Source organism: Phyllopteryx taeniolatus, chromosome 20, assembly GCF_024500385.1.
Source record: "Phyllopteryx taeniolatus isolate TA_2022b chromosome 20, UOR_Ptae_1.2, whole genome shotgun sequence".
In the NCBI taxonomy this organism is placed as follows: domain Eukaryota; kingdom Metazoa; phylum Chordata; class Actinopteri; order Syngnathiformes; family Syngnathidae; genus Phyllopteryx; species Phyllopteryx taeniolatus.
In genome coordinates this window covers 9699516-9711314 of record NC_084521.1, presented here as the reverse complement: position 1 = coordinate 9711314, position 11799 = coordinate 9699516, and the positions used below count along the sequence as shown (strand labels likewise).

At 38.7% G+C, this 11799-nt stretch overlaps 1 protein-coding gene and 1 long non-coding RNA gene across 2 annotated transcripts; one reads left to right on the top strand and one right to left on the bottom strand.

Moving 5' to 3' along the window:
• The first annotated feature begins 1802 nt into the window (after positions 1-1802).
• On the top strand, positions 1803-11391 carry LOC133469875 (leukocyte elastase inhibitor-like). Its single transcript, XM_061757427.1, has 10 exons — positions 1803-1961; positions 2409-2590; positions 3252-3401; positions 4536-4676; positions 5190-5307; positions 8997-9136; positions 10103-10180; positions 10363-10452; positions 10541-10724; positions 10829-11391. Exons 2-10 carry the CDS (start codon positions 2414-2416, stop codon positions 11062-11064), a joined length of 1314 nt encoding a protein of 437 aa, XP_061613411.1. The 5' UTR covers positions 1803-1961; positions 2409-2413; the 3' UTR covers positions 11065-11391.
• LOC133469879 (uncharacterized) lies at positions 10449-11791 on the bottom strand. Its single transcript, XR_009785808.1, has 2 exons — positions 11581-11791; positions 10449-10756 (listed from the first exon to the last, which is right to left on the bottom strand). It is a non-coding gene; the product is annotated as an uncharacterized LOC133469879 (long non-coding RNA).
• Positions 11792-11799: the final 8 nt, after the last annotated feature.

Genomic DNA, 11799 nt, shown 5'->3' with positions numbered 1-11799 from the left:
GGTTAGAGCGTCTGCCGCGCAGTTCTGAGGATCGGGGTTCCATTCCCGGCCCCGCCTGTGTGGAGTTTGCATGTTCTCCCCGTGCCTGCGTGGGTTTTTTCCAGGCACTCAGGTTTCCTCCCACTTCCCCAAAAACATGCATGGTAGGTTAATTGAAGACTCTCAATTGCCCGTAGGTGTGAATGTGAGTGCGAATGGTTGTTTGTTTATGTGCACCCTGCGATTGGCTGGCAACCAGTTCAGGGTGTACCCCGCCTCCTGCCCGATGATGGCTGGGATAGGCTCCAGCACTCCCCCGACCCTTAAGTGGCTCAGAAAATGGCTGGACGGATGGATTTATCTTTACTTTACAGTGGTATAAACATGTTACATGAAGGCATGCATTAAACAGATGTAGTTTGTCACTTTTCTTGCTTAATACATTTGTTCTTCTAATTCAGACTCCAAATGTAAACTGTAATGGATAAGAACTATAATAATTATTATTATAATTATCGTGATCAGATGAAGTTTATACATGTAGATTTCGCAGTTATAACCGGCCCTCTGAGGCCAAACATAACTCTGATGTGGCCTGTGATGAAAAGAAATTCAACACCCCTATAAAAGATTATTAACTGTCATTTTTTTTTTTTTTTTAACACATTAACTGACTTTTAAGTAAGAAGCAATTTTTGTGTGTGTGTGTGAATGAATACATACTTTCTCAGTATTACAATGTTAGAATCATGAGCACTATTGTTTGGGTGTTTGTCCACTCAGGAGAACACTTTGATTTAAAATACGTCACCTAAATGCAAACCCTGCAATTTATTTGCTCATTCATTTGTGTAGTGTGACTGATTTGGAAACACTTAAAGTGAAAAAGGGAAGCACTGTGGACGAGAGAAAGGACCTCCAAATCCAGCATCTTTACCTCCAAGATTGCCCAAGACCAGCCACCTGGACAGCTGCAGCAATAATTGGTTTGCATAACCAAATAATTTCTGTATAATCTGTCAGAAACCCTCTTCGGGAGGCTCACCTGCATTCTTAATCTCCTTCTCGTGGTCTTAACCTGACTGCAGTTCGTCACTGAAACCGACTTGAGTTGGCAAATGCTCACAATCAATGGCGTATGGCACTTTGGGGAGGTATTGTCTTCACTGATGAATCCTGGTTTTCATTCTACAAGCCAGATGTACGACAGCGTGTATGGTGTCGTGTGGGTGAGGGGTTTGCGGATTTGTGGATCGAGTGGCCCATGGTGGTGGTGGGGTTAGGTTATGAGTAGACATATGTTAAGGACAACAAAAACAGGTGCATTTGATTATTATTGGCATTTTAAATCAACAGAGATACCGTTACAAGATCCTGAAGCCCATTGTTGTCCCGTTAATCCACAACCACTGCGTGAACCAAATTGTGGTCACGACAGCCATGGACTGCTATATATATATACTGTATGTATAACAAGGTGCATCTCATAATGAAGTTGACATAATTATCCACCTCTTTAGCACTGGATAGTTTTCCTGACACAGTAAATCATTTTTTTTCTAATTAAGTGTTGATTTGTAAATATATGTACATATTTTCTATGACAGCTACAATGAGGACGAGATGAAGTGTTGCCTTGAAGCTCCGCAAACATATATCCAGCTGCACAGTGCATTTTCTATGAATTGTTTTGTTTTCGTTCATTCTATAGTTGATCTCTTCTTTTAATGGGAGTGCTCTTTATTATTTCTATACCTTACTTATTTCTACTTGCTTGTTGTCCTGCGTAGGGACTGCAGATGAACATGGCCAGCCTTGGGTTTGAATGTGGAGCAGACTAAACTCATTCCACTGCTGGGTGTGAATCCTAAACATTTTCTCAGGAAGTTGCCAAACCTATTTGGGAGTGGCCTTTGTGTATAACTTTGCGAACTTGGCTTCATCAGAACAAGTTTTCCTTGTTAACTTGAAGAAGACTCTTTGTAAGTACAGCATATTGTCTTACGGTACAAATATAAAAATGTAAATTATTAAAACCTTGTAATGTTTTCACATCATTGTTCCTTGAACATATGTAGCTAGTGTGATATTTGCTGTAGTTGTATTATTTTTTAATTATTGAGGGTGAAATGTTTTACATTGGATGCGAGAAAAAGTTATATGCATAATGACTTCAACTTCCACATGAGGGGTGTTTTCTGTTTGTGTATTTGTATACCAACATTAATTAAACTACTTAACGATGTGAGGATATATATTTTTTCATTGTCCTTAGTTTGCATACATTTTAATGATAATCTAGTGAAGACATATGCAAGAGGTGGGGATCAGTGATGGTGGAACACGCTAGTGTTGAATCAAAGAAACATTTTAAAGCCTTGGCTATGTGTCATTCTGGTAAATGGTGCTTTTTCTTTTCTTTCTATCAGACACAATGGCATCACCAAACCCTCAAACCAAAGCCAACGCGGGCTTCTCCGTGGTTCTGTTTAAAAAGCTTGGTGAGAAGGACAAGACTGCAAACATCTTCTTCTCCCCCTTCAGCATCTCCTCAGCCCTTGCCATGGCGATGCTGGGGGCCAGGGGTAACACAGCTACGCAAATGTCAGAGGTAATGGTCACAGTTACACACATGCGCTGTCATTTGTGCCAAGCAACAGTTCATCATATCAGCAAGCATGTTGCCGCAGGCACAAATTCAAGCTACGACTGCATGCGTACCAATCAGTGTGGGATTGGGATTGCAGCAGGAAAAACCAGGGTGTGGAATCAAGTGACAAACTCTATTATGTGCAGTTTTACTGGCTTAGTTTAAAATTCTAAAATAGATACATTTTCAGTCTTGGGGAGGTTTACATTTTGAGGGTGAATCGTACCCAAAGTAATTCCATTACTTTCATATATTTACTGCCCAGCGGAATTACTCGCTGAACATGGTTAAACTCTTTAAATTCACTTTCACCTTCACACACAGGTGCAATTCTTTGGAATTGAACCAGCAACCTAAGCAGAGAAGCCCTCTCTGAACTTTAACAAAATACTTTTTCTACTCTCCACTGCGATGTGTATATATTGTGCACAGTAAACACATGGAAACATGTTTGTGTCGTATCAGTTTAAAGAGAACTACACTTTAGGAAAACTTTCTAGTGTTTTGACTTGCATGAAGTTCCAATAACGTTTTGTGACCAATTTATGCAGAAATCAAGGTCATTTCAAAAGGTTCACATACATTTTCTCGCAACTACATGTGACTTTGATTCTGCCCACAGGTCCTCTGCTTCACTAAGGCAAAGCAACCAACGGAGGAAAAACAAGAAGGGATGATGATGCAGTCCCCAATGCAAATGCAAATCAAGACACGAGAGCAGATGCGGAAGCAGTTTGAACAGTCCACCAGGCTGCCACAGTATCTGAGAAAGGTGCGAAAAGCCAACAAGTACAATAATAATTATCTGACATAAAGTGCACAAGGCTTCTGGCAGCCAGCGTGTGATGCATTCCTGTTCCATAACTGTAGGTGTGTGAATGTGCGTGTGTGTGTGTGTGTGTGTGTGTGTGCGTGTGTGTGTGTGCCTGTGTGTGTGTGCGTACTGATTGCCTTACAACCCAACCAGATTGTAGTTTGCCTTTGGCTAGTCAAATGAGACAAGCTCCAGTTTACCAATTTGAAATTAGCCATTTTTTACAGCTACACTTCCTAGCACAAAGCATAGAACAACAAAAGCCATACACAACACTGAAAATGTAATGAAAGTCTGTAATTCATCAATTGGATTACATTTTAAATTATAAGTGGTACCTTGACTTAAGAGTGACCCGTTTTACAAGTTTTTTGAGAGATGAGCCGTTGCTCTGCTTTTATGCTTTGACTTGTAAGCAAAAATTCGAGATTGTAGCACAAGACAGTGGCGTCAACTCAACTCACTTCACAGATAGTGAACAATTCTTCAAATAAGTGTCACGACTGAGCTTTTCATGGTGTTGGAGACAAGAGGTAGCGGACATAAATGGACAGAGGCAGGGTGGCAGTGCAGAAGTCTAAAAAAAAATAATAATTCAAAAACTAAAAGGCAAACAAGGGATGTGTAATAATCAAAAAATAATTAACAAAGTTCAAAAAACAAGATTCAAAGTAACAAGCAAACAAACACTGGCAATATACTCACCACAATACGAAACAAGACATGACCAGACACTAACCACAGCAATGATTCAACACAGGAAAAAAAAAAAAAAAAGAAAGTAAATCAGTCAAACAGAAAACAGAACCATTTGAAAGTGAGATCATATTTATAATACAGCTTGTTTGTGACATTGATAAAAGACCAGTGGAGATATTGTGACATGTTTTCATTGGTCGTTTTGTTGGGTTGACAGCACTGTACATACACAGAAATGCAAACAAATGAAATATCAAAATCCTCATGAAGTGTACTTGACAGCCGTGAAATTGATATTTTGTCTTTTCTGGTCATGTAAAACAAAGCATGCAAAAATATAATCCAACATTTTATGGTAGTGTATGTCAGAGAGGTTCCTCTATTTCTTCACAGGTTCTGAAACGTGTCGAAGGTGAGGATGATGTTCACGCTCACTTTCAACGACTTTTGCCCGAATTCAACAAAACAAATACTGGGTATGCCCTCAGTCTTGCCAACAGGCTGTATGTAGAGCAAACCTACCCAGTTAATGAGGTGTGTGTTCTGGTTATTATGAGAAAGAATTCTTTTTAATATTTTGCACACAACCGCTGGCTAGATTAGTTTTTTTCAAATTGAAGTCACCAATAACAGGAGAGAGAAACCAAGAAAAATAAAACAACCTAACTGATTAATTTGTTGGATAAGCAGTACAAAGAGAATTATTAACTGCAACATTTACAGTCTCTAATTGAAATACAAAGCAAACTGATTCAGAATAAGTATTGATTGGTAAAATAAGCTACCAAATCTGTTCAGAATTGTTGCTTTTGCTCAAATGCATCATTAACTCCTCTCAGCCATATGCAACCTTAAGCGCCATAGTATTTGACTGTATCATCGTAACTACAGTAAGTGTACCCGTCAAGCTTCTTTCTTTGACAGTAAGCACACGTATACCGGAGAAACCTTAAGGGAGGCAATCAAATATTGGATTTTGTTTCATGAGTTGCTTAATATTATAATTCGATGGTTCTGTGCAGATTTTCACGTTATCATACTTTCCAGGAGTTCCTTGGAGAAACAAGGAAGTACTACCAAGCTGAACTTGAGTCATTGGATTTCAAGAAAAATGAAGAGGTGGCCAGGAAAAAAATTAACAGCTGGGTAGAAGAGAAAACACAAGGTGCTTTGGTCTCTTTCTAACACGCGCACATTCTAAAATGGATGTTTCATTATTCGTTTTTTAAAGTCCATGAATTTAGTATTTTATTAATACATAATACTTAAATAAGTGATTTGACACTGACGCGTTGACTTTGCAAAATCCTTAGTAATCGGGTTAGGGTCTTATTACTGAATGTTGGCCGTTGGTCAAATATGCAGTTTAACATAAATTTAGACATACATGGGTGCTATAGTGCAGGGTTTCCCAAAGTTAAAGCAGAGACGCATGGGTTGTGGTTAAAATTTTATCCGGGCGTTGATTGTCAGAATAAAACGTCAGAAGCTGTTTTAGAAATTGTCAAGCAAGCACACATAATATATATATATTTTTTGCTGATGTTATGGCAATACATCTCATTTCCAATTTTGAGGAAGACTGAAACTTATATTGTACTCTATTGTAACTGAAATTTGCATTATGGATTTATGCTCTAAACCAGTGGTTCTCAAAGTGTGGTACTAGTGCACGGGCTCCCACTGGAGGTACGTGAAATAATCACTGACTATACAGTTCAGGTGTCCTTTTGAGTGCAAAACATTTTCAGTTAATCTTTAAAAAGAAAATTATTCAAACTTTCCTTTAGGTTTTTATTTTGCTTTTATGTGCAATACATTTCACTCGAATCATTATTTTAGTAGTCTTTTTTTAGTTTCCTATATTTAGGGGCAGTGTTAATGTTCAAACAGTGCATAAAGGTACGGTGGCTTAAAATATGAAATGAAGTTTTTCGGAATAAAAACTTTTTTGAAACGTTTTTGATGAACACATAGGCCTACTACGCTATCATATTTTAACGTTGGTCATTTTGGTGGTACATGGAAAGCTAAGGTTTCTCTGCTCTAAACCAAGGGTGGCCAAATGTTTGTGTTTAAGGACCACATTTAAGTTTGGAAAAGGAGAGGTGAGCCAAGTCCTTCGTAGATGATGCAAAAAAATACAGTCTTATTAAAATATGTATGTACGTAAATGTATGTAAAATGTGTAAAATAGTTAATTCAAGTAATAAATTAATAATTATTCAAATGTTTCATGGTGTCATTAATGTAAATATAATGAAAACCAATAATTCAATCAAGTAAAATCAATAAAGTAAATGTATAGATAAATGTGTGTAATCTACTAATGTTTTTGTATTTTTTCACTTTAAAATAAATCAATGAACCAAGTTTTTAATGGGTTAGATCAGGGGTGCAAACCTTTTGGCTCTGGGGCCACATTGGCTTTTAAAATTTGACAGGCGGGCCAAGCCAGGGCCAGATGCTTACATATCAAACATAAACAAAAAAAAAGGCATTGTAATGTTAATACTTAAATTTACTTTTAATGGTAACAGTGTTGTTGATCGCCTTTTTTTTTTTTTTTCAAAGTCTGGTGTTAGTTTTGTTGTGGCAATTCTCAGAACAGTGCTGAGGTGTTCTTCACTCAGGTGGGATCTGTAGGATGCTTTGTTAGTGTTCATCACACTAAAATGTAAAGCCAAACAACACCAACATCCTCTGTGCCATGTCTGTATTTTTGGAACTTTGTCTGCGGTTAAACACTCGGCACTCACTGTCGACTTTTCTTTTCTTAGACCCACTCATGGTTGAACATGGGTTCAGAGCAGTAGCAGAGTAAAAAAAAAGAACAGCCAAAGGCAAGTCAATGTATCACTGCCTACTGCGCCACCTGGTGGAACCACTGGGTATTACGTGACAAGGTCAAATGAATGTCGTCATGATTTTGATTTAATTTGGGCGATTCTGTACCCATCTTTGGTGGGCCGGATTGAAATGAATAACGGGCCAGATGTGACCCGCGGGCCGTAGTTTCCTTATGTCACCGGTAGATGAAATACAAAGGCGTAAAAGGGCCACACTGGCAAAAACAACGACAACAAAAACAAAACAAAACACTATGACGTTAACATTACAGTGAAGTACAAAAATAAAGTTGTGTTTTAGAGAAAATTATGAGAAGAAATGTGTATATTAAAAAAAAATTGTGTCTACTATGTAAAAAACATCCAACTTTAGTTAATCTTGTAGGGGTTTTTTTCTTCTTCTTCTTCTTTTGGCCATAATACGACAGTGGTACCTTGAGTTACGAGAGAGATTTAGACATGCTGCCGCTTGGGTGAAGTAAAAAAAGCACTTTCAGACTTTTCTTGAACTGGACAAACGGAACACACAAATACAAAATGAAAACACTCAAAGAGCACGGAGAAGATGCTAACAACAATGTTGTAAACAGCCTACCCAAACTATTGCAAATTCTGACCTCACTCACGCCCACGCCCATTAAAGAAACAAATGAACACACGAACGTAGAAATCCCAATTCCAATTAAGATGAGATGTTGTGTAAACTTAATTAAAAACAGAATACAATGATTTGCAAATCCTTTGCAACCTATATTCAATTGAAAACACTAAAAAGGCAAGATATTTAATGTTCTAACTGATACACTTTTTTTTTTTTGCGAATATTCACTCATTTTGATTTTGATGCCAACAACACATTCCCCAAAAACCTGGGACAAGGGCATGTTGATCACGGTTTTCATTACCTTCCCTTTTAAAAACACACAAGCATTTGGGAACTGAGGACACTAATTATTGAAGCTTTGTAGGTGGAATTCTGATGTACAGCTTCAGTTGCTCAACAGTCCGGGGTCTTTCTTTGTCATATTTTGCGCTTCATAATGCACCACATATTTTCAATGGGAGACAGGTCCAGACTGCTGGCAGGCCAGTCTAGTACTCGCAGTCTTTTACCACAAAGTAGCGCTGTTGTAACACGTGCAGAATGTGGCTTGGTTTGCTTGTCTTATTGAAATAAGCAGGTACATCCCTGACCCTCCTTCATCCCTCCCAAACCTGTATGAACCTGGACATAAGCATGTAATAGCCAGCTTGACCCTGTGAGGATGAATTTGAAATCTGAAAACATTGCCACCGCTGCTAATATAGTTTTATATCATATATAGTTACATATGGACCTGTGTGGTTAAAATTGGCATGGCTGCATGTGGAGACTGTAATCTGATTGGACAAAACAAATCTAACATATACAAAGCAGTGTTGCCAATAGAAAGGCAATAAAATTAAGTGACGAGACTGGTGGGGAGGAAAAAAATTGAATTTATGTGGCAATTGTAGGTCCGTGCTTCTGATCGTGTCTAGACCAACAGAGAAGGCCTTGCTGTTCATAAAATTGTGACTTTGTTTACAAAGATAGTTACGCTGACTTTTGATTGACTTCATGTATTTATTCAACACTATGTTTATTATTGTAGTTGTAGTCAAGTGTGTTAAGTGCTGTCGTGTGCTTAATATTGTGGGTTGTATGGTACTGCTGATGCAGTAATATGGACATCCATTTGCTGTGCAGCCCGATATGATGGCGTGAACCATTTTTTGGCACATTATACTCTTGGCGTTAGACTCCTAGGTCTACATTAAAACCTTTATAATAATTTTCGAATAATAATTTAAAGTAACTAAAATCAGTTATCCATTATATGTACAGTAGTTGACTCTCATCCTCTCATTTGTCACATTGTTTCATGTGCTTTACTACCGAGATTCATTTTTTCAAGATTATGTGTAGTGCAGCTGTTTGTGTAGGTTTTGTCTAAAATGTAATGAGGTGAATAACATTCTCCAGGTAAAATCAAGGACCTGATCAACAAAAAGCTGAAAAAAGAAGTCATAATGGTACTGGTCAACGCCATCTATTTCAAAGGCAAATGGAACCAACAGTTCAACGAAGACTTGACTCGTGAAGCTCCATTTAAAATCAATAAGGTAAAATTGTACAACAATAAGGAAGATGATGCTGCTTATTGGAATTTGGATCGTACACTCTACACCTGCAAGTGTGTGACTGGGATTGAAAACTCTTATTAACACAGGGCATCCAAACCTTTATGGGTCCCGAAGCTCCTCCCAACATGTTTATATTTTATAATATGCTTTTAAAAAATGCTGACGTCTTTTGGGCCAAACAGCCATTAAGTTAGTTTATGCCTCGGGCTGGCTCTGTATTAACATCTATCCATTCATTAATGGCCTTAAATTCCAACCTTCCTGCATGTGAGTTTTTGCAAGTTCTCCCTGTGCTTGTGTGGGTTTTCTACGGCTACTCCGCCCCCCCCCCCCCCCCCCCCCCCCCCCACATTCCAAAAACATGCATGTCAGATTGAATGGAGACTCTAAATTGCCCAAAGGTGAATTCTTGTTTGTCTATATGTAATTGGCTGGCGAGCGGTCTAGGGCGTAACCTGCCGCTCGCCCAAAGCCAGCTCCAGCCCACCCGTGACCCTTATGAGGATAAGTGGTATAGAATGGGTAGATGGATGGATGGATGAATTTACTTGCAGTGCTGTACAGTAGAACTTAAAAAAAATACATTTATATGTCTTCTCAATAACATCTCGAATAACAATACATTAAACTTATATAGCACTTCTCTAGGCACTCAAAGATTTCATTCATTCACTCCAGCCACACCTGGTGGTGGTAAGTTTCCGGTGCATAATCTTACAGCGGCTTACAATATTATTCAATATACATTTTTGGAATAAAACTGCTGTCTTGTTTTTGATGAACACATGAGGCTACTATGCTGCTGTATTTTTATGTTGGTCATTATGGTGGTACTTGTAGAGCCAAGAATTTTTTTGAGGTAGGACTTGGGGTAAAATGTTTGAGAACCACTGAAAGTCTCAGTTTTACAGTACTGTATATTTTCACTGTTCATTTTGACTTTAGAATGCCACTAAGCCAGTGGAGATGATGTCCCAGAATAGTAGATTCAATTACACCTTCATCTCGGAAGTCAACTGCCAGGTAATAAAACAACTGAATTTTTTTTCCATTATTATTATTATTTCAAGAGCCATTGCTCCCCCACCAACCTTGATTAAACCAATCAAAAGCTATTACTCAAAAACTTAAGTAAGTTTGAGAGCAAGAATTATTTCATTGTAGTTAGAAATTCTTCAAATACAAATCTAAATAACTTTGAACAGATCCTAGAGATGCCTTATGAAGGGAAAGACGTAAGCATGCTCATCTTCCTGCCCAATGAAATAGAGGATGACACAACAGGCTTGGAGAAGGTAAAAACATGACATATTTAATTGGGAAAAAACAACACACAAAATTAAACAGACATGCTATTTGGTTTGATAATTGTCACCTTGATAGTTGGAGCAGGAACTCACCTATGAAAAAATGATGACGTGGACTCGTTCAGACAACATGGAGTTAGAAGTTGAGGTCCAGGTGGGCCTGCCTCGATTCAAAATGGAGGTGACTTATGAGTTGGGGAAAGTCCTGGTCGGCATGGGCATGGTGGATGCTTTTGATGAGAATAAGAGTGACTTCTCTGGTAAGAAGTTCATGAATCATGTCTGAGGCAGGCTGTAGCACAGACAAAAGATAAGAATTATTAAAGTACTGTACAATATATTGACACATTTGTTTTTGTTTTAGGCATTTCTCCTGCAAATGACCTGGCATTGTCAAAAGTCATCCATAAGGCTTTTGTGGAGGTCAATGAGGAGGGAACCGAGGCTGCTGCAGCCACCGCTCTCATTATGAAAATCACCTCAAGAGGTCCACCTAAAGTTCCCAAAACCTTCATCGCTGACCATCCCTTCCTCTTCTTCATCCGACATAACCCCTCCAACACAATCCTGTTTGCTGGTCAATACACCTCCCCTGAGTGAGCTTGTACTGTGTATTTCTGCAATGAATTCATTTAACATAACTGTAGCTTTCTTATTTCATCATTTAATTTCCCTCACTGGGTGAATATAGTATCTATGCATCTATTTTCTAGTCTAATCATGTCATTCATTAGTCACAAAGTGGAAAGTGTCTCTGGGATTTTTTTCTGGCTGTTACATTTTTTTTTTTTACCCTCATAGATACATGTTAGCAAGGGAAGTTCATGTGCAGCTTTTACCATCACTTGTGTCTGCTGAGTTATTTGCATTCGCTAAAATATTTTTTTGCAAACTTCACAAGCAATTAAATAGTTTTTCATATTGTGACATCATCCATTCATTCATTTTCTACATCACTTATCCTCACTTGGGTCGCGGGTATGCTAGAGCCTTCCCCAGCTAATAGCGGGCGAGAGGCGGGGTCCATCCTGAACTTGTCGTCAGCCAATCACATGGCACATAGAAACAAACACCCATTCACACCTCCGCGCAATGTAGAGTCTTCAATTAACCTACCGTGCATGTTTTTGGGATGTGGGAGGAAACCGGTGAACCCCACGCAGGCACGGGGAGAACATGCCAAATCCACACAGGTGAGGCCGGACTTGAACCCGGGTCCACAGAACTGTGAGGTGGATGTGCTAAACAGTCAACCACCGTGCCGCCTAATGTTATTTCCATTCATTTTAATGAAGGGTTTTGAGTTACCAACAAAGTCACGGAAAGACTGAAGCG

What these genes read in the sequence shown, in the direction of transcription:
- LOC133469875 (XM_061757427.1), top strand. Translation starts at nt 2,414, where the DNA reads ATGGCATCACCAAACCCTCAAACCAAAGCCAACGCGGGCTTCTCCGTG. An exon ending in AAACCTACCCAGTTAATGAG is followed by an intron (nt 4,677 to 5,189) that starts GTGTGTGTTCTG and finishes CATACTTTCCAG; the next exon opens with GAGTTCCTTGGAGAAACAAG. An exon ending in GAATAAGAGTGACTTCTCTG is followed by an intron (nt 10,725 to 10,828) that starts GTAAGAAGTTCA and finishes TTTTTGTTTTAG; the next exon opens with GCATTTCTCCTGCAAATGAC.